Source organism: Monodelphis domestica, chromosome 6, assembly GCF_027887165.1.
Source record: "Monodelphis domestica isolate mMonDom1 chromosome 6, mMonDom1.pri, whole genome shotgun sequence".
NCBI lineage: Eukaryota > Metazoa > Chordata > Mammalia > Didelphimorphia > Didelphidae > Monodelphis > Monodelphis domestica.
Window position 1 is genome coordinate 137853289 of NC_077232.1, and position 23696 is coordinate 137876984.

The following is a 23696-nucleotide window of genomic DNA, read 5'->3' on the forward strand; positions in this document are numbered from 1 at the left end:
TGAATATGAAGAAGCATGGAAAGACTTAAATGAAAAGAAACAAAATGAAATAAACACAACTAAGGAAACACAATGACCATAAAAATATGTGGAAAGAAAAACCACTGCCACACAAAAAAAAGGAAAAAAGAATGTTGCAAAATTAAAACAGAGGTTGGCCCCAATGAAGAGACCTCTCTCCACTTCTCTGAAGGGATGAAGGGTCCTCAGAGGTAAGAAGTATAAATTTTTTTGATATACTGATCGGTTTTTCTATTTTTTTTTTGGAGTATGGAATGGTTTCTTGGAGGGAAGAAGGGAAAGGGAAGAAATATGGAAGGAAATCTAAGCAATATAAAAACACAATATTAATAAAAATTTATTTTGAAAAATAAAAGAGATCATTGATAACTTTGCAGAGAGCAGTTTCAGTTTAAAACCAGATTACAAGGCTTTAGAAAAGAGTGGAGAGGAGAGGTAGTAGAGGCACCCGCTACAGCTTAAGGTTGGGGAGACGTTGACATATTTGTAAGTAGAATGGAAGAAGCCCAGTAGGTAAAAAGAAACTAAAGATAAGAGAGAGACTAGAAAAGATAGTGGTAATAATTTTCTAGAAGAGATTCAAGGGTGTATGTAGAGGCACCTGTGGCAGAGCCACCTCTTTTTCTGAGGCAGGTCTGAAGGAGATAATTGGGAGAGATATATGAGTACTGTGAGATGATAACAGAGGGAAGGACAAAGAAAAGGGAGTTCTCAGATAATGACTTGGATTTTTTTTCCCTGAAGTATGAGAAAACAACTTTAGCTGAAAGGGTAGAGATGAAAGTGCTGTGGTGAGGTTTTAGAAGAGCTGAAAAGATTAAGGAACAGCCTCAGGGTATGAGATAAAGAATTTATTACAGAGGCTTAAAAGAATTGCCTTGTTAGAGTGAGAGCTCAGTTGAGATTAAATAAATGGAAATTTATAAAGGCAGCTAGGTGGCTAAGTGGTTAGAAAACAAGACCTGAGAATAGGAATTCCTGGGTTCAAATGTGGCCTCAGATACTTCCTAGCTTTGTGATCCTGGACAAGTCACTTAACCCCAATTGCTTAGCCCTTATAGCTCTTTTGCTTTGGAATTGATAGTATTGATTCTAAGATAGAAGGTAAGGGTTTTTTAAAGATGTAAATTTGTGGGGAACTCAACCATCATAGCTTTGTGAATTTTGAATAGGAATGAGAAAGAATGGCAGGAGTAATACAGAGTTGCAACCTGGCAAAGTATGATTACACCATGAGGAAGGGGCCTGGAGGTAAGGGTGGGTGGATTTCCAAGGGTGAAGGATAGTGTAGAGTTGAACCAGTTCACCAAAGACTGAAGAAAGACAAAAGAATGAGAGTGCAGTACAAAGGAGATGGGATAGAAAAAGAGTTGGAAAGTCATGGTGAAGACAAAGAAGATTAAGGGATGAAAAATTTAAGGAAAGATAAAATGATAGAAGATTCAGATCAGATCAAGGGAATTCAGAGTACATGAACATGCAAGTAGAATGTCTATGAGCTATCACTAGATCAGAAGTGTGATTATCTCCATCTTTGCATTTAGTGAAAGTAGAGTTGGAAGAGATTGAGGAACAAGGAAGCAACTGGGGACATCTGAGTGGCTCAGTGGATTGAGAGCCAGGCCTAGAGACAGGAGGTCTTAGGTTCAAATCTGGTCTCAGACACTTCCTACCTGTGTGACCCTGGGCAAGTCACTTAACTTCCATTGTATAGCCTTAATTAATTACTCTTCTGCTTTGGAACCAACACAGAGTATTGATTCTAAAAAGAATTAAAGAAACTTCTTACCATATAATAAATTGTTTAGATGAGTACTAAGTAACACAGAGCTATTTTATAAAATGGAAAAGTAGAAGGTGAATGGTGTGTTTCTATAATAGTGCCTCTAGAGCATTTTGATACATAAACCAACTTGATATGGTCTTCTTTGCACCCCACCTCAAAAATAACTGAAAACAAAATTATGCCCAGGAGTTAATTCAAGTTAAAGGTATATTTCCTAGAAAATGTCTTAAAGAGTTGAACTTTTAATGTGAAAACACTGTTAGTCAGATCAACAAGAGGTGTGTGTGTGTGTGTGTGTGTGTGTGTGTGTGTATGTGTGTGTTTTAAGTACTTAGGGAACTGGAATTCTGACAGAAATAAAACGGAAGGTGGCAGAAAAGTCTTTCTGGGAACAGATGAATTTCAGGTAGCTAAAGGGGATTTAAGAAGAGTAGCTAGTTTAAACTTTGTTATTTTGTAATTTTGCTTATAGCTCTAGTAGCAGTCAAAATAAATGTTGAATGTTATTAATAAGAGAAATTGTGAAATCAGAACAACTTTAGAAGGATGTAAGCTCAGATTTTCCCTAACTCTCATTCCATTCCAGTCTCTCCACAGCCTGTATTCTTTCATCCAAACCAACTTCTTTGCCACATAATATCTCCAATGCCCACCTTTTCCCTTTTTATTTCCAAAATTGTTTTTTCAGTTTCCCTATTTTCAGAACTTTAAAAAAATGATGTCTCATGGAAGTAAAAATTATCGTATATTCATTTAAATTACAGTCCAGAAGAACTTACTTTATATCAACCTGTGGAGATAACAATTGAAGTCGTGTGTAGGCAAACATCCAAGCATAGCTCACAGCAGTCGGGCAGTATTTTGGAAGATTTTCTTGTTTCATAAAACTTGACAGACTAATTATCCATGGATCCTGCCCTTGGGTCACATGTGCAAATATCCAGATATGGGATGGACTGATCACATCAAACTGGTGGCTGATAGGAGAGGAGCTCCATTCAGCCAATGTTTGCAAATCTATGGAGCTAGGGCAATATAGTAAAGTCGTCTGTGGAGAAAAAAATTACACATCCTGAGCTTCTCCAATTTTCTGTACTATGAACTGGCTTTAATATCAATAGATATTCAATCTTTTGACTCTAAACAGTAAATAGATTCCATTTGTCTTTGCTACAGAAACTGCTAGAGAAAACCACAGTAAAATCAAGATAGTGCTATTTTTTACCATCTCCTATAGTTATGTTTTGTTGTTTAAAAGAGTCATTCATTTATAAGGTATACATTCTCAAAAATTTGCTTATTGATATTTGTATTAAACTAGAACTAAATGCTACCTTCAAAGCAAAATATTTCATTTTTGTTTAAATATTAAAATATAGATGGCACTTAAATTGGAAAAAGCCTAAATTGAAAGAAGAATGAGCACAATATGAATGGGAAAAAAACCACAACACTAAAACTTTTCAGTTAGGTATTTCTAAACTGAATAGATTTTAAAAAACAAACAACATATGTTTTACCATTCATTAATTCTAACAGTCATTATATAAGCATATAATCACATAATATTCTTGGTCTCTATCTTTTCAACACAAGGTAATTTAAAGAATGTCATTTTGTAACCTAACTAGGAAATTTGGTAAAATTTATACAAACTCCCTTAGGGATAGATTTGTATTTTTAAAATGAAGCATACTAACATTTTCTCTATTCTAACTAGCTCAATTATGCATTTGTTTGGCATGCAAGATTACAGGTATTATTTCTTCTATTGGAATTAAAATAATTAAATCAATTAAGAAAGCTGTGGTCAAGTGCTGATTAGTTGCTTCACTATTAATAGGACAATTTTTTACTTACTCATTTAAACCACAATAACTGTATGACCTGGAGTAAGTCATTCCACATCTATAAACCATTTCCTCTCATTTAAAGTTAACCTATTCATAATTATGTACATGGTGTGTTAGATTCTAAGTAGTATAATTTTATTTTCAAATTATAAAACCTATATGCAGATATAACAACAAGGATTAATGCCTACTTCTTGTTATATTTGTATAAAGGCCTTATGATTTGAAGAGTGCGTTCATGTACATTATCTCCAAGGTAAATGTATCACACATACAAAAAAATGTAAACCAAAAAAAAATGGTTTAAGACAATCTTCTTTAGTAAGGGAAAATTAATGGCAAGAAAAAAAATACTCGTACCTGATCAGCTCCTGTGAGGTGTATGAAACTCTCAAGAATGGATGGGCTCAATCTGTCCATCACATCTATGGCCAATTCATCCTCACCCTAAAAATAACATAGAATCCTCTGAAAATTATAATAATGCTTAAGAAAAATAAACTAGATTAATTATATATTAGAACCTAACCATAAAAACACTGTTTGCTGTAGAATGGACAAAAATTGTCAGAAATTTCTTAATCTTACCTTAGAAATTTCCAAAAGTGCAAATAATGCTCGTATTTCTCTAAGGACACTGACAGCTAATCTCCTAGTGGCAGGACGACTGCTACAAAGAATGACGAGTGCAAATCCTTCCACCACATGGAATACATTGGAATATGGGATCCTCTCCAAAGGAAGGGTATGAGCAGCTCCATTAGACACATCACGCTTTAAAAAATTAAATCATTTACTGATGATTTTTTGATAATGGTAAAAACAATGCAAAGGAATTCATAATATAGTAATTATTGATAGAAATATGCCCTATTTTAATAAAATCCAATACATAGAAATCTAGATTAATAATAGTGACTGCTTCCATTATAAAATCATAATCATCATTACCAATGGATTCTCCCACAAGATTAAATGATTACATTTAACATAAGATCTCATATACCAAAAAACACTGACAAGCAAAAGCAAAGAGCCCTAGAGCAAGAGCTCTCAGATCCTGATTGCAGGCCCAGTTTTGTTACAAAGTAACTATAGACATTGAAACTCTGCCACATGCTTTTTCTGTAGGTAAAAGGAAGGAGTTGAACCTGATCATCTCTAAAATCCTTTCCAGTTCGAAAATTTTATTATTTCATATCATGCTTATAATCAATCAATAAACATTTAGTGAGCATCTAAAATAAAAGTGCAATTAACACATTTAATATTTGCTTGAAAGAAACAATGAAAGTTATCTTGAGCCAGTGGCTTTAAGCTGCTCCAACAAAATAAGGATTTCTTGCATCTTGTGAATTTTAAAACTACTCCACCCTACTCAGAACATACTTTAGAAGATCTGAATTAGCTATCTCCTGATTAGTAACAATGGAGATACTTGGTTTAACAGAATCAAGTCTTGGGTAGTCTATATTTCTCCACCCTACTTAGTTTAACAAGGTCAGGAATGTCTGCACCATAGTCATGGATTAAGTATTTGAGAAAATGGCCTTCAACAGACATGTGCAGAAACAGCAGACAGACCCCTGGGCTGTCCTAAGTCAAGCTAAGCTAACATTGGTACAGATGAGACTCAGGAAAGTGACCTAAAACTGTCTATATAGGGCAAGTCACTTGCTCTCTTTGGTCTCTTTCCCCGGAGGGGCGTCTCTGGCTGGCAGCACCCTAAGCGTTCTGACATCTTGGCAAGGTGGCAGCTATTTGGGTTTTGGCAGTGAGTTTGTTCTTGAGTTAATTCAGGTTCAAGCATCTTTGCTGAGCTCTCGGAGTTCAGGCTGATTTCTTCCTCTTTTACTCTCCAAAACCTTACCTTCTAGAGCCTCTAATCTTTTTGCCCAGCACAAGCCAGGCAGGAGAAATCCTACACCCTTTCCTTCTCCCTTCTTCTTAATTTTCTTTCCACTATATTAATTAAATCACCATAAATTTCCAGATTGACTTGGGTAAATTTTTTGTTATTTGGGATATTCATGGCGACATATAATTAATATAGTTTAGGTCACAATGCTAAAATTATCCTTTACAATCTCAAGTACAGTTTCCCTCCTGAAAAGAGACTGCCTCTTCTGAGCTAACAAAGGCAGAAGGACAGAGGTATAGTATATGTATATATGGGAGAGGAGTTTGTGGGGGACACAGGAGTTCATTTTAGGGAACTAAAAATGAGTTTCTGCTTTAATGGCACTGAGGTGACAGAAGTAATATTATAATGATTATGATAGCAGAGCACAAGTTCTGAGATTAAAAACTACTTGAAAAGACTACGAACACATATTAAATATGTATCATTCAAGGAAAAAAGTTAATCACTAGAAACACTGGCTACCAAACAATGGCTTTTAAGTCTACAAGGACTATATGAACTGATAAAATAGACAATTTACAACTTAACTCAGTGTAAGGAGCAATTACATCGGTGAAATAAAGTGTATTTTGAAGTAGAAAAAGAAAAGATAACGTGTGGTTATGTGCATACCCATTTTGGCATTTCTAACAACTTATACATTTGTAAGACAATGATTTTGCTTTTAAGAAGAAGTAAAGATGTCATCAAATATTTATAGTAGATGTTGTTGTTTAGATACAAAATATTCTTATAAAAGGAAGCATAATACCTGACAATCTTGGTTTTTATTGTGCATTTGGGCTGCTTGTTTCCACTGGTTTATTAACTGCACCAACATTTTTACAGCATTGTCAAGAAGGGTAGGATGGACATCAGTAACTTCACGGACAATAAAATAAACAAATCCGGAAAGAACATCTTCCCGCCAATCTGGAAAATCAAGCATTAGTGCCTGCAGAGTATTGAAAGCCAGAGCACGTAGTTCTTCATCCATATGAATTGTGAGCCTACCAAGAACAAAATTCAGTTAGCAAGCTCCAAAATCTTCAGGACATAATATAAAGATTAGCTCAAACCTGAAAATATATACTTTCAGCTGTTGCATAAGAAATAACTAGAAATATGAAGTTGGGATCCAATGGGTCCTTTTCTATGCTCCTCCCATGAATATAAAATATACATAGATTTCCTCCCATTTAAAGTTAACCTATTCATAATTAGTTCATCAAGAAACTTGATCATTATTCAATCACTAAACTTAAGAGGAAGATAAAATACATTTCATTTTGAATGGAACCTAATCATCTTTGAAATTATAGTCTTACAGTCTATATAGTTCATTAACTTTTCTTATACTTGATAAGCAGTTGTCTATCTTTTGGAAAGGTCTTGTTATAGCACTGTCTCAAGCTACTATTTTAGGCCTCTACTGTCACTGGGATAGACATCAATTATCAAAATTGTTCCTATAGTAATAAATTGTGATACTAACCATACAGCTAATATAAGATAGCTGGTTATGAACAAAATGCAACAAATCATAATGGAATATTATAAAAACAATTCTTGGACAAAGGAGGAAAAAATGGAACTTAATAGTTCAAAGAATAAACATAGAAGAAATGAAGTAAATAGGGTAAGAGCAGAAAGAAATGATGAAGGAAATTAAGTTGAAACAACACAGAAGAAAGCCTTCAAGATTAAAGAATCTATGTCTACATATGATAATAAGGCAAAAAGACCCGGTGAAGTTTTGTTTGTTTATTTTTTTAAAGCATGAAAACGATATAGGGAAATGAATACTTTTTTAAATAGGATTATACATAGAATGTAAGGAAGTGGATGATAAACAGTAAAACCATAAAAGAAATGGTTGCAGTAGAAAGAATAATCAATACTATGTTAATATGCGAACAAGAGATTGAAGTCTTGGGCAAGAAGAAATCATTTTGCAGACTGACTATAAAGACAAATGCATCAGAGTTAGAAATAGCCTGAATGAGTAATTAGGTAGTATTAAAAATATGCCACAATTACATGCTTAGGAAGCTGGGAAGATGGAGTTATCCACAATGACAGAGGAGAAGAGTTGTGTGGTTTAGGAGAAAGGAGATATCACAGTCTTCACCCTGCTGAACTCAGTTCTGGTCTTCACTAAGCCAACCTTCAACTGACAATGAGACTGAAGAGAAAATTTATGACAGCTAGGTAGACTTGAGAGCAAGTCACAAAGCAGTAGTAGTTACACAAGAACATAAGAAATGACATATAGGGTCAGACCAATGGTCTATCAAGCCCAGTACTCTATCTCTATCATTCTGTAAAAGAGGATGTTAACTGCCTTCTATAACACTGGTATAAAATGGTTATTCAAATATCCCTAGCTACTTCATAGAAGCATTATGGATCTATCACTCATGAAGCTATCTATATTTTTTCAGTGTATAAAATTTCTTAGGGTTAATATTTCATAGTTTTACTACCTGCTATGTAAAGTAACATAGTATTCCAGTTTGGCTAAGTAAAGCCAAGAAAATTTCTTAGCATTCTATAGATACTTAAATACCAGACAAATACCACTATGATAAAAAATCTAAAAGTGATTCAATATTTTCTATTATACTGGGACTTAAACAGTTAATTACAGGAAATTATTACTAATCTGAAGTCTCTGGAAACTATCTCTTTTGAAGTAAATGATTAGCAATTGAAAAGAAGTGCTCTGAAAACAGTCCAAATAAAAGCAAAGCAAACTGAGGGGCAAACTTATTTAATTTTAAGGAGGTAATAATGCATTTTATCCTACTGAAGCTTTGTTTTAAAAAACTGTCTTTATGATTTCATTTTGCTGGGTAAAATGAGAATTAAGGTTTCTTCAGGGAAGAGGAAGGTAGAACTGTTGGGATAAATGGAAGGCATAAAGTAGAAAGAGTAAACAGAAACTGAGAGGGAATTGTGGCTTGTGCATTATAAGTACTTTTAACCTTTCAAATGACACACTGTAAAAAAAAGAACAAACCCAAAACAAACAATTCACTCACACTAAAAAATATAGCAACACTTAAGGAAAGCATATTGTTTCTAAAGATTCAATTATATTCCTTTATATCCTTGACACTAATTTGAATTTTAAACATCTTAGAATAGAACATGCATGTAAGTATGAACTCATGCTTATCTGAAGTCAACAAGAAATCAATAGGAGAGTGATTAAGCAAATTATGAAGTTAGATGAGGAGTGTAATTATTGGTAAAATAAAGAATTTGAGAGAGAGGACCTGTAAGGCCCCTAATTAATTCTAGGTTCTGATTATAAGTGTTTTCAAATTCTCAGATATATTTACTTGTATTTGTCAGTACTGACAAATTACCTGTATTGGCAAATATAGGTAAATGTAGCTGAATGAAACCATTGCTAATAATACTCTATGTGGTCACTGTTACATATGCACTAAACTGTTTCATAATTCTAACTATACCAAAAAAAAGTATGGTTATTATAGAGTCCTTAATCAAAACTTGGAAATATTTTTGGCACATGAGAGAGGGAATTTTTTAATGCTATTTTCAGTAAAAAGATATATCTTCTATCAACAACAAAAAACCAAAAAGAGAACAATGGCCAAAAATTAAAATTTTACAAATGGAGAGAAGTAAAAATGAGATGTCAAAGCAATAGTTGGAGGTAGATTTAATTTTGGTAATTGCTCAAAAAAAGTCATGAGATTCTAGATTCCATACATATGTACTGTTTTGCATGTAAAGGGATGATGAAGAGGTATAAGTCCCAAGAAACATTATGAGTCAAAATGAAAAATACAAGAACTAATTAGGACAGATCGAAATCACAGACAATATAGCTGAAATCTGAGAAGTGAGATTTGTAGGGGACTCAAGACGAGATGTAGAAGTCAAAATGGAGTTACAAACTTAACAGAGAATTAAGAGGAAAAAGTGGTAGTTAGGATGTCAAACAAAATAAGGATTTAAAAATTATTTCATTCATTCATTTTAAAGACAACAATAATAGGGCAGTATTGGTAATCTAAGATTCAGGTGCAAGTTTTAAAATGATCATAGCAAACAATAGTTTTATTTAATTTACCTTGCTAATAATTCAATGAGGTCAGTTCTACTCATACCATCTGGAATCAATCTTGGAATAGCAGCAATACAAGTTCTAAACAAATCAATCTTCGGTTTTCTCTCACCCCTGAAAAATGAATCATATTAAGTGCAAATCATTAGTGGAATTAAAAGTTTTTTATTATTTAAAATCTAGATAGTAAATATGGTCTAAATAAGATATGGAAAATAATGTTAGAGATATACTAAAATATAATGAACTAAATTGGCAAGAAGATACCACAAAAATCCATACAAAAATGAAATCTGAAAACAAATGTTAAGATGTGTTGCAAAACCCAATGAGCAGACATTGGCATTATCACTTTTATGTTTGCAGTCCATAAATGACAGGAAAATTCATGAAAGCTTAGGAAAGAAGGATAAGGATATTGTTTTATAAAAATCAAAACTAGTCTTCTTATTCAACATGAATGAATGTACTTTACCAATAAAAATACTATAAAAAAGCACTGATATATTCATTTTACTCCTCTTATGTTTATAGAATTATAACCAGATAAAAAAAAAGGTTTGTGTTTTGAATAAAGAAACAAACTAAAAGATTCATACATTTAAGGAATTTTGAATCAAGATAATATTAACAAAATGTCTTTATATTGAATATGTAATATAACATCTAATGTGATGTATAAATATTGCATGTTAACCCATACTATGACTATTATGTAATTATATAGTACCTATCCTATGACAAATTACATAATATATTAGTTTAATACTTAATTTATATCACCAGCTCATTAAGCAAAGAGTAGGTCTTCTATTCTGGCAAATATTGAGAATTCTTACCATGAGACCAAATATGAATTGAAATCACTACTACTAGTGAGGAGAAATAAGAATGGCACAGAGAAGTTTCAGAGAAGTAGATTCAGGGATGACATAAGGAAAAACTAAAAAATTGGGAAATCCCAATGGAGAATGGATAGCCTTCAGAAATAATGTGTTCAGTAGAGGTCATTAAGCAAAAGGGGATAACTGGTTTGGGGGGTACATGGCTGGGGTTGGGGAGAAGAGTAGGTGGAGGGAGAGGAGGGAAATAACATGATTCTTATAGCCAAGGGAAAATATTCTAAATTGACTAATTAAATAAAAATTTTAAAAATGCTCTAAATCACTACTGATTAGAGAAAAGCAAACCAAAACAACTCTGAGAAATTACCTTATACCCATCAGACTGCCTAAAGGGCAAAATGACAAATGTTGGAAGGAATGTTGGAAAATGGGGGACACTAATGCATTGTTAGTGGCGCTGTACACTATTCCAAGTATTTTGGAGAGCAACTTAGAATTATACACAGAGATTTATAAAACTGTATATGCCTTTTGAGCCAACACTACCATTTCGGTGTCTGTTTCCCAAGGAGATTAAAGAAAGAGGAAAGGAACCCATTTGACCCAAAATATTTACAGCAGTTCTCTTTGAGGTGACAAAGAATTGGAAATTGAGGATATGCCCATCAATTGGGGAATGATCGAACAAGTTGTGGTATATGATCATGATGGAATATTACCGTGCCATTAAAAAAATGTGCAGACCAGTTTTTTAAAAATTTGGAAAGAACTACATGAAATAATGAAATGAAATGAGTAAAGCCAGAAGAATAGCATACACAGCCACAGAATTAATGCTGGAAGAATAAACTATGAATGTTATCTCCAGAAAGTAAACAGAAAAAAATCAAGAAACAAAAACATGAAATATTCATTTTCTATGTATGTACTGGTCTCCCTGATGATGTCTTCTGTCATGTGGGATAGGTGGGGAGGGGCTGGGACTCTTGTGGATGGCATTTTTTATACAGATATGAAGAAAAATCAGCTAAACAATAGAAGATTTGTGATTTCATTTGTATATAGAAATGCTTGTTTTATTTGGCATTATAAAAATTGGAATAATAATTTAAATTTTTTAATTTAAAAAAGAAAAAAAGAAATTAAAGATCTCTAGAATTCCTTCTATACTTAGAATTGTCAGGGTTATTTACTACCAAAGTGACTTTATTAGTGTTAGAAAAATTTAAGAATGCTAATCAATACAATGACAGATCAAAATTATAAAGAACTTGAAATTTCCTAATGGAAGTGGCAGACTCAAGACACAGAATTACATACATATAGGAAATAGGTTTTGATCAACGACACATGTAAAACCCTGTGGAATTGCTCGTTGGCTATGGGAAGGGGGTGGGAAGAGGGAAAGGAAAAAACATGAATCAAGTAACCATGGAAAAATATTCTAAATCAATTAATTAAATAAACTTAAAAAAAGAATTACATACATATATACTTATATATGGACATGATTGATAGAGGAATTTTTTTTTAAATGACTATATATATCTGTTACAAGGTAACACTTTTTTCTTTTTTTCCCTTGGGGAGAAAGGGAGGGATAACAAAAAAAGAGAAAATAAATGCCTGTTAATCAAAGAAAAAATAAGCTGTTCTTTTTAATATAAGAAACAACTCAATAAGAATAAAGTGATCTTAGAGCACTTCAAAAACACCAGGACTTGACGATTTTAAAGGAAGATAACATAAAAGGAACAAAAGTCTATATGTGCATATTTTAAAGGATCCTACAGCTAAGGACCAGTTAAGTAGGAACATAGCAATCTTTATTCTGATAATAAATAGCAAATAGAAATAAAATTTATAACATACGTGATCATATCTTCAGGTTCCTTATTAGACATCTGTACACTAGTCATACACATTGGTCTTCCAACTTCTTTATCTAAATGTCTAAGTATGCTGTCTAATGCTTTTCTTACTTGAGGGTAGTATATTGACATTCCTGAAAAAGAAATAGAACAGTGTGATTTTTTTCATAACATAACAGTTTTTACCTTTATGATTTATCTTACTAATTCAAAGTTAGTATTATTAATGAATCACAATAATCAAAAACCGTTGTTTATATTCTGACAAAACAATTTTACATTTGGAACGTACATTACAAAATTCACATTTGATTGTCTATGAATTTAAGTACAACCAATTTTCAATACCAGGCTAGTTTTCTTTCTGCCACTCAGAAGAATTCTACCACAATATTAATATTAATTAAAAAGTTTAATATTAACATAAAAATGTTGCTACTATCAAAAACAAATACTTTAAATGATCAGTCTTTTACAACTATTACTTTCAAGATTACTGATTTATCCTAGTTGTTTTGTTGACATCTTAAACAACTAAGTACTAATAACAATTAATCCATATCTATATAGAGCTCTGCTGTCATCTTGTCTGTTACTTTGCATCTAGTGAAGCCCCTGAAACCCAGAATCCTGACCATCTCAGCAGCTTTTTGGAAGTCAATCAGTAAGGTATACATAAAAATATAAGTACTATTAACTCTTAATACAGAATTAAGCAAGGAAGGAAGAATGGTGAAATTAGACAAGGTCTTATTTGAATGTCTTAACAATATGGCTTTTTGGAAAAAGGAAGTACCAGAATGTCAGATGAGACTATTTTCAAAGTTAACTACAAAAACTCATTATAAAAACAAATATTTCCCACCATAAAATGCAATTTTGGATTACCTACACTTCTGTTCTATTACAGTTTTGACAATAAACAAGAATTGACAATACAGATAAAAAAGCTTGTTGGATTATTTGCCATTTCATTTACTTATGTCATAACATCCCCTAATTACTAGAGATAAGGAAGTTTCAGTATGAACTTTACTAAAAAAATTATAGACTACAAAAGACAAATAATTAACAAAACAGTCCTTCAATCTCAATACTTCTTACATAAAGGTTTAAAAGAACAAGTTCTGAACATCATAGTTCTGGAAATGAAAAGGGCCTTAAAACTATGTAGTCTAGTCATTTAATAGTAAAGATGAAATAACTGAGGCCTATGGTAGCTAAGTGACTGGCACAAGGTCACAGCCATATATAAAGAGCAGAATCAGGATTCAAATCCACATTCTCCACTTCCAAGTTCAGTACAGTTACGCTGCCTATGCAGCTTCTCTCAAGCCTAACAGAGGTATTAGGAAGGTTGAGTGAAAAGAACATTCCCTGCAATTGTAAGAAATCAGCACCAGATACAGTGGTCACAATTTATAAAGAACAAAATTGCAAAATGCCACGACATAGGGACAGCTAGGTGGCTGGGTAGATAGAGTGCCAAACTGGGAACTGAGTTCAAATCTGGCATCAGATATTTCCTAACTGTGTGACACAAGGCAAGTCACTTAATTCTAATTGCCTGCCATTCTCTTTTTTTTTTAAACCCTCACCTTTCATCTTAGAATCAATACTGTGTATTGATTCCAAGGCAGAAGAGCGGTAAGGGCTAAGCAATGGGGTCAAGTGACTTTCCCAGGGTCACACAGCTGGGAAGTGTCTGAGGCCAGATAGGACCTCCCATCTCTAGGCCTGACTCTCAATCCTCAATGCCCCCCTGCCATTCTGTCTTAGAACTGATGTTAAGACAGAAAGAAGGCAAGGATTTTTGAAGAGGGGGAAAAAAATAGCAGAGCATGGCATTTAAAGATGTGCCATGGCCATTCAGGTCAACAAAGAGAAAATAAAAAATAATTGTTTATAATACATATTTTACAGAACACATTAAATATATATAACTGCTTAATATAATTAATTGTCTATGTGCCATGAGCTGTATTGTTACAGAATTGGAAAGAAAGCAGACAACATTCTTTCCCTTAAAGGTTATATAATCTAGTATAAAAAATAAGTCATGAAAGCGACTACATACAAAACGGAAAATGAGTGAAAAGGAGAGGTCCTATAAAATATGAGAAAAAGTTAGGTCTGGCAGTGAAGAGAATGATTTATTAAGAAATGAGAAAAGAATATTCCGGACACAGTACATCGTATCAGTGTCAAGACATGGAGGAAAACATTCTGAATGTGGGAAATAGAGCAGAGAGACAGAGAGGAAAGGACAGGATGAGGCCTGGTAAGAGGTACAAGACAGCTGGAATATGGACTCATAAAGAAAAAGCTGTAAAAGTAGATAAAGATTATGAATACCCATTGGAGAGCTTTGAGAAGATTGACATGATTAGAGCAGGGCATATAGAAGAGCTAAAATCAGTTAACTGTAAAGTAACAAAAAATGAGGATCAAATAGAGATAAAGAACAGGAAAGCATCCCAAGAATACAAAAGTAAAAGGGGAAAGGATGTTTATGGAGAACTTTAAGTTTCTCAAAGGTAAAATACTTTTACTTTTCCCTCCTCTGAAATCTAATGTTAGACAGGAAATAAACAGCTCATTTTCTTTAAGGTTTGTACAATGTGAGTTTGGGTATCAGTCTAAGTGCAAACTAAAATCTGGGGACAATATTACAATATTGAAAACATGGAATTTTTCCTTAAAATTTCTCCTGGTTAAAAAATAATCCAATGTAATTACATTTATTTAAAAAATAAACTTATTCAGAGTAAGCAGAAGATAGATTATGGGGCAGTATCAGTATGTAGGATGAAGGTCATGAGTTCTACCCAGCCTTAAATAATGAAGCCCTGGAAAACTGAGAAAGCACTTGTGTCAAGGAAGTTTTATCCCTTCCCCCTCCTGAGCTTTACATGACTATCAAACATTCCTGACATGCCACAGTTGCGCCAGGTTTTGCCTCAGTCAACTTGCTGTATGTCAATAAAGGTCAAGGATTTGGGAAGAATCGAGAGGGAATTGGGGGAGAAGGGAGAAGAGAACAAAGGAGGAAGGAGTCAGGATGCAGAGCAGGCATGTGGAGGGAAGGAAGAACGAGACTGGCAAGCTAGGAACCATGCGGTCAGGTTACTTAGGAATGATTGTCTACCCTTCTTAATAAACTTTATAAAATACATATCTCGGTAGAAATATTATTTCCAATTCTCACACACTATAAGAATTCAAAAGGCAAATTTGGCCTAAATGACTTTTGACTGTACTGGCTAGGCAGGGATTGGTTCCGACTCACAAAAAGCTGAACAAACTCTAGGCTATAAGTTATACTGACAAAACTATCTTTAAGAATTCTCCTGTAGAAAAGTTATTTAGAAGTTGTAGCATAGCAGAGAACAAGCAGATGGTAATACCAACTCAGCAAATAGGAGTTCTGTGTCAAACAGAACACCAGTAAACTAGAGAAGACAGCCCAGTCAAAACATCAACAGATCAGATGATAACAGTTCTCAAAAGATGTTTCAGCTGAAATGCAATTTTTTTTTTTAAACCCTTACCTTCTTACCTTCCGTCTTGGAGTCAATACTGTGTATTGGCTCCAAGGCAGAAGAGTGGTAAGGGCTAGGCAATGGGGGTCAAGTGACTTGCCCAGGGTCACACAGCTGGGAAGTGTCTGAGGCCAGATTTGAACCTAGGACCTCCCATCTTTGAGCCTGGCTCTCAATCCACTGGGCTACCCAGCTGCCCCCATGAAATGCAAATCTTAACAGTTCTCTAACAAAATTCAGCATAAAATTCAATGCAGGAGGGATTTTTTTCCCTCTAGTTATGTACCTAATTATTCCATTCAGTTAAATTACTTTGCTTTGAGTCACCATGTTCTCTTGTTTGGTCTGGGAAAAAAAATATTGGTAAAGGTTTGTGAGCTATAGCTTTAAAAAGATGTTTACCCTAAAGGTGTGATCTGAACCTGAATATATCTTTCAAGAACCCATGCTTCAAATGTTTTATATGATTTCACATGTAAAATCTATATGAGATTGCGTACCATCTCAGCAGGGGGAGGGGATTGGGAGGGAGGAAGGGAGAGCATTCATGACTCAAAATTCTTAGAAAAATCTTGGAAACTTTTTACATGCAACTGGGGGAAAATAAAATAAATAAATATATGAAGAAAAGAGAACCCATGTTTCAGGAAGTCTAAACTAAATTGCTTAATTTACACTCTTTGTCATGCAAAATTTTAAGTATAAAACAGGAAAATAAAATAAATTACTTTTCTTTATGGTTAAAAATAATGAGAGCTAAATATAGCAGGAAGAAAAATAGATCTGTTAAAAAAAAGGTATTTTAGATGGAAGAATGCTTTCTTATAGCCATTCAACTATAAGAATGAGTTCTGCATTTGCAAATCAGAGCAGAATGGCAGAAAAAGTGCTGGGCTGTGAATCAGGAGAGGAGAGTGCCAGTCACTGCTTGAAAGAGTCACTTAACCTCTTAGGGTCTCAGTTTTCTTATCTATAAAATAAAGGCAAGAGTGAAAGATAAGGGGAGTTTGGTTCTTTCCTTAGAGGTAGGGTTCAATAGATTAAAAAACATTCAATAGGAGTAGGCAGGCAATAAAACTTGTTCCTTTTTTAGATGGAAGTTTTTAAATTGTGAATCCTACCCTGAGGTAGAGTCACCATTGTTAAAGAGATTGTACCTGGGAAAAATATATTCTCTTCAAGAATGGGGGAAAATGTGATAGAAATTACATAAGGTTATATAGAACTAAAAGGACTATGATATACAAAAGCATAGATGAAATTTATCTATCACAATTCAATAACTATTTCATCCAAATGACACATTAACTCAACTGTTCATTATTTCAAAGTATATATAAAAAACGTATATAGACTGGTGATGACAAAAATTTAAAATTATGATTAAAACAGTAAAATGCATTAAAATCAACTCATTATTACAGATACATTAATACTAACCTATGACTTTTGCTTCTTCATCTGTCAAAGTTTTATTAAGAAAAATTTTCTTTACACGAAGAGTGTTTCCTGAGGGAAGAATGACTCCTGTTGTTGGCATTGGCGGTTCACCGTCTTTCTGCTGCAAACTGTCTGCTATCACAAGGAAGACTCTGAGACCAATATTCATTCTCTTCAAAGAAAAAAATGAAAAAAATTAAAGCCTACATTGTCACAAAATTATCCTTTCTACTAATTAACATGAGTTTTATAAAAACATTATTAAATTAACAAAAATATGTTACAGCATATAGATGACCAGTAAAAATTTTTCTGTTCTTTTATAACCTGCCCATCTAATTCTGAACTAAAAAATATAAGCCAGAAAGTATTTTTGAGGTATAAAAGGTACCAGTTGTCATTCTACTATATTTTATGTGGGAGAAAAACAGACTCTATTAAATAGTTTATCAGAGAAAAAGGGTTATAGAGCTCATTCTGGCCTCTATTTGCTAGCTTTGGATTGTTAAGAAAATATCCTAATAAAGAAGTATTCTATAATAAAAGGAATTTGGCAGAAAGTGTTGCCTACCCTCAGTAAAAATCTCATTACCTCCATAGGCTAGGTTATTACTACTGCTAGATTAAGTTTAAAAATAACTGGGAGAGGGCAGCTGGATAGTTCAATGGATGAGAGCCAGACTCAAAGATGGGGGGTGCTGGGCTCAAATCTGGCCTCAGACACTTCCCAGCTGTGTGACCTTGGGCAAGTCACTTAATCTTCATTGCCTAGTCCTTGCCACTCCTCTGTCTTGGAATCAATACACAATATCAATACACAGTATTGATTCCAAGATGGAAGGTAAGGGTTTTTAAAAAAAATAATTAGGTGAAAATGTCTCTGGAGGGATAGACAGTCACAAAGAGGCCTTAACATTAGAAACTGTCAGACATTGGAAGTAAAGATGTTACTGGATGCACCTCTGCTGTCTTTCTGAGATCATGAAAGATAATTTTAGCTTCCTGTAGTCCCAAAGGATACTTTTTTGGTGTGTGTTCCAATTATTCTGGTAGATTTCATATTCTATCTCATCTAGTTATTTAATATATTAAATTATAATCAATTTTAAAAATTCCATTTATTAGTCTTTCATTGAAATAAAATAATTTTTTAAAATATGAAATTAGAGAAGAAAAAAATACTACACATCTCAAAAACTGAACTACGCCTTCCGGGTTAAAAATATACATTCTGACTACTTGAATTCATAAAATACTATTTAGAAAACACAATTAAAATAAAAAGACATTAATACTTTATTATTTCTCATAAATAATTAATACTTATACATATACATACACACACGCACATGCATACATACATATATATGTCACTATTAAGTTGTAATATCTACCTCTCTATTTTCCTTTATGTCAATCACTTCAAATATTCTCCCTACTTTACAACTCAAGAATATAATTAACCAACTCCTTACCCAACTACTGGCTTCACTTGAGGTCCCCCTTTATTCAGACTCATCTCCTAATAATATATTAAAATCATTAGCTTCTTTACTTCAAGGCATGGAGAGGGAAAAGAATCCTCTTACTGATGCCTTTGCAGTTATAATTTATAAATCTATATTAATACATATAAATAAATATATATTAATATCCATAAAGTATAAATACAAAAAATTCAGTTGTCAAAAAACGTGTAATTAAAACATAAAATCTAGATCAGATTATGTGCCATCCCCAGGAATGGGGAAGGCAGCAAGGGAGGGAGTGAAAAAGGAAGGGAGAGAATTTAGAACTCAAAATGTAAATTTAAAAAACTTTTTAAATGTACTGAGAAAAAATTTTTAATGTGTAATTAAATTGCCCTAATACTTTCTTTTTATTCATTCATTCATTCATTCATTCATTCATTTAATTTGGTCAATTTCAAACATTATTCCTTGATTACAAAAATCATATTCTATTCCTCCCCTCCCCTCCCCCCGCCCTTCCCATTACTGATGTGCAATTCCATTGGGTATTACATGTGTCATTGATCAGAACCTATTTCCATGTTGTTGATGTTTGCACTAGGATGTTCATTTAGGGTCTATATCCCCAATCATATCCCCTTCGACCCATGTAATCAAGCAGTTTTTTTTTTTAGTGTTTTTACTCCCATGCCCTAATCCTTTCTTAATATTTTGCTATTCACATTTTTACAAAGAGTAGAATTTGAAAAACTTTAGTATTTGTAGGAAATCTTTCTTTCAGTCTAGATACTCTACTAGCTATCCACATAACAGTTGTAAACACATGTTAGCTGGTTCAGCTCTTCTTCCAATCTTTGTTTTCTTTAAGTGCCATTTCTACTTTCTCATATTAGTATTAGCATAGTAGTAACAAGGAAGTTAAAGTCAAATATAATGGGTACACAGTTATTGACACAGGAGAGAATTTATTACAAAGAAATCTTTTTCAATTTTTCATGTGTTTTTTGTCCTCTTTTCAATTTAAATGCTTTTTGGAAGATGTGAATAACCAGAGTCTTTTACCATACTTTTGGTAAGTTTGTTTAGAATGATGTATAAATGTAAATTTGTATAAACCCTATGTACACATGTACATACTAATTGACTAACAAGCTAACATTATTAATTTATTAATATATTCTAATGACTAACATTAGTGACAGCCTAGTGTATTTGTTCAAGTCTTAGGAAAGTAGAGACTGAAGTATAAAAGTAGATTGCATCATAATTGTAGGTTAGCATTTGTTAGTGATAGGAAATTTTACTTAGTGAATTTATAGATAATAGGAAATAGGACAATTACATATTCTGAATGTTAGTGATATTGTTGGAATGATTTGAAAACTTGTTACAGGATTTGTTATGAAATAACTATGTTATGTAAATCCCTTACCTAAATCATTTTCTTATCCCACTCTTAGCTTAGCACTAGGTTAGCAGAATAGCTAAGATAAGTTAAGTCAGGATTTTGTTATGGGGGGGGGGGCTAGAGAATATTTCAGATATAACAGAGTTAAGAATAGTTAGATAGAATATAAATGAATGTAAGTATCATTAAAAAATGCAAGGTGCATTTGAGGTCATCTGTGAATGGTTTCAAAGCCTTCATATTTCCTTCTTTAGCAATAATAACCTCTAGGGAATTGAAATTATGTGTCTGTATCTGTCACAAACTTTTGTTTGAGTTCTTGTGACTTATTCTTTCTTTTTCTTTTGCATAATTCAATCCCATCATCCACTCTACACTGGAAAAAGTTCTATAAGAAAGATTTGATATCCTTAATGGTAAGATTTTGTTTGCACTGGTTCCAGGTAGTCTTATCTTCTCACTTGTGTCCCACACATCCCCTTCTACGTCTACCTCTTCATAAAGCTTATAAAATTGGTAAGGCATTTGTTCTAAATCATCTTCATCCATTATTATCATGCCTTCTGGTATTCCTTCTGATTCAGTATCTGAATCTGAATCACTGAATCCAATCACTATGTTCTTTGGATTTTGTTCAATGCCATGTGATCCTTTGTCATATGTTGGTAACTGTAAACCAGTGCCAACCAATTGGTCATATTTAGCAAGGCAGTCTGTTGTTGAGGTGGCATTCAAAATATTTCTGGCATGGCAGAATCTGTCATAGCTTTTACTCTGCTGAATTAGCCTTTAGGAAGCCATACTATAATGAAGCATTACAATAGGACTTCTGTGGATGATATATTAAAATTTTGTGCTACATTATATATTAGTGTTTTTTGAGCAAACCCTTGATAAGGCATGAGAAAATGAGAGTAAATTGGCAAATGTTATAAAATGTTGGGAAATACACTTAAGTACATCCGAATGGCATATATAAAGTAATTACTGTCTTAAGAGTGGCAGACAAGTGTTATTTCCATCAATCCCAAATTGGGCATTTCCAGTTTCCTTACCCTAGACCACTGAATCATATCTCTTTGAGAAGAGCAGGTAGTTATTAGCAAAGATTATCCTTTCATTACATAAGAGAGGCTGTTTTTAATCAATTATATCCTTTACCATAACAACAGGTAACCTACACTGTATTTGGAGGAAGGGATGGAGGAGGAAAACGGATTTATTTCCAGGATAAGGGATAGTATGTAATGTATGTAAATGTATTTATGTATGTATGTGTGTATATCTTTGGAGATATATAAATCTCCAAAGGGGAAATCGACCTGCCTAAACAGATAGTTTGAGAATCAATCATCAAGGTTTTTCAGATCTCTAGTCAATAGTTTGTTTCAACATGTTTTTTAAGTAAGTATGCAAATTTGTTCTTTTGTGAAAAGATATTAAATGTGTAAAAAGCACAGACAAAGCTGCAAAGACATCAGATCCTTTTACCTCTGGATTAATGGTGAAGGTTTTAGTAGATTTTCCAACACTGAGAAGGTCAAATATTATTTCTTTCATTGCAAAATCCAAACGTTCCTAGAAGAAAAATACTTCCATGACATTATATTGAGGAACACTTTAGCTAGTGGAAAATAAAAATCCATAAACAATTATTAATTTTGAATCTGCTAAATATGAAGTACTATGCTAGATGCCATAGAGGATAAAAATTATAAAATATACACAGTTCCTTGTTTTAAAAGAACAACAAGCTATTCAGAGTCAGAAGACAAAACATGAAAAGTTAAATAACAGAAACCAACAATGCAAGAACTGTTGCAGGCAGTCAATAATTGTAAAATTTAATAGACTGATTATTTTAAATGTGCTTGAATGGGGAGGTTTTATGGAATTTGAAGTGAGATTTGGAGAGGCAGGCAACGGGGACAAAGGAATATGACAGAATAAAATGTGTAATCTAAGGAGATGTGATAGAGGTCTAATCCAAGAACTTGAATGACAGAGTCTGGAAAGCTGCAGAGGCTTCTCATCCACAATGGGGGAGGGGTTCAAGAAGATTAGAAGCCAGAGGGAGGAGGAGATTCTAAGAGTGGAAACCCTTGGTGTGTCTCTCTCTCTCTCTCTCTCTCTCTCTCTCTCTCTCTCTCTCTCTCTCTCTCTCTCTCTCTCTCTCTCTCTCTCTCTCTCTCTCTCTCTCTCTCTCTCTCTCTCTCTCTCTCTCTCTCTCTCTCTCTCTCTCTCTCTCTCTCTCTCCCTTGGTGTCTCTCTCTCCCTTGGTGTCTCTCTCTCTCTCTCTCTCTCTCTCTCTCTCTCTCTCTCTTTCTCTCTCTCTCTCTGTTTCGACAGAAAAGGGAAAAGTCTTATCTGAGACTGGATCCTGAGCACTAGACTAAATTCCTCTTTGAACCCAATCAGTATCTCCCCACCCCCACCCCAAGATCCCAGCAAGAAGTGGCAGAAACTGGAGAAGAGGAAGAAGTAGCCTTAACAAAACAAGATCTCTCACAGCTCCTTGATACCTTGGGTTTGGACATTGCTCTGCTGTGACAAAGACCAGGGTTCACCAAATCTGAACCTCTCAGAGGTCAGGCTGTCAAGCCTGAGTCTCTCAACTTTGGAGGGAGGGAAAGGGAGATTTAGACAGACAGGGACTTCTTTTCCCCCTCTTTTCTCTAAATTCTAACTCTTCAGACATCTTCCTGTCTTACCTCTGACAATAATGTTTAGAATAAAGATTGTCATCTATCCTCAAATGACTTCATTTTGAGTGAAGGAAATAGTCACAGCAGAGGAGTGAGAGAGAGACGATTTCTCTCTTTTTCCCCAAGGGAAGAGGTTCATCTACAAGAACAGTTAATAGAGGGGCATAAAAGGCAGGTTTAGTGAGGAGATTCCATTCTTTCTCTCTTCCTCCATAACACACAAAACAAACCCTCTAAGTGGCACCCTAGAGAAAAAAAACCCACCATTACCAACTGTCACAAACTGACAGTTGGAACTCACAGGGCAAGATAGCCATCTTGAGTGACACTGCCTAAGAGTTAATACACAGGATCAAGAATAAACAGAGTAAAAGGCTAATATGATGAAAACAGGATCATATAGAAGAATAGTGAGAAATAAGATTGGAGAGAAAGATACAGTCAGAAAGTATAGAATCTATAATGACAAGTTTAAGAGTTTTTTTTAAGAAAGAGAATGAGTTGAAATATATGACCTGAATATGGCAGAACAACCAATAATAAACTATTACAGTAGTCTAGGTGAGAAATAATGAAGAGAGGAAAAAGAAAGGAAGAAAAATGGAAAAAAACAATGGTATCTTTAGAAATTTAATTTGGGGGGATATCACATGTGAAACATAGTTTGTTTTTATTAATATTACTGAAAACTTGTCATCATAATCCTATTATTTCTATGCTCTAGTTAATTAAAAATATTGACTACTCT

At 33.7% G+C, this 23696-nt stretch overlaps 1 protein-coding gene across 15 annotated transcripts in view; it reads right to left on the reverse strand.

The window, feature by feature from the left end:
* Positions 1–23696, reverse strand: part of FRYL (FRY like transcription coactivator) — a 309155-nt gene that overhangs the window by 97088 nt on the left and 188371 nt on the right. For 14 of the 15 annotated variants that reach the window (XM_007496478.3, XM_007496477.3, XM_056802595.1 and 11 more), the window contains 8 exons: positions 21735–21821; positions 17364–17535; positions 12383–12515; positions 9672–9779; positions 6336–6573; positions 4249–4434; positions 4021–4107; positions 2587–2855 (listed from right to left, as the gene is read on the reverse strand). In XM_007496478.3, coding sequence (XP_007496540.2) covers positions 2587–2855; positions 4021–4107; positions 4249–4434; positions 6336–6573; positions 9672–9779; positions 12383–12515; positions 17364–17535; positions 21735–21821 — 1280 coding nt within the window. Of the gene's footprint in view, positions 1–2586; positions 2856–4020; positions 4108–4248; positions 4435–6335; positions 6574–9671; positions 9780–12382; positions 12516–17363; positions 17536–21734; positions 21822–22954; positions 23668–23696 lie in introns of those variants that run through there. The other variant, XM_007496479.3, reaches the window with a different exon arrangement.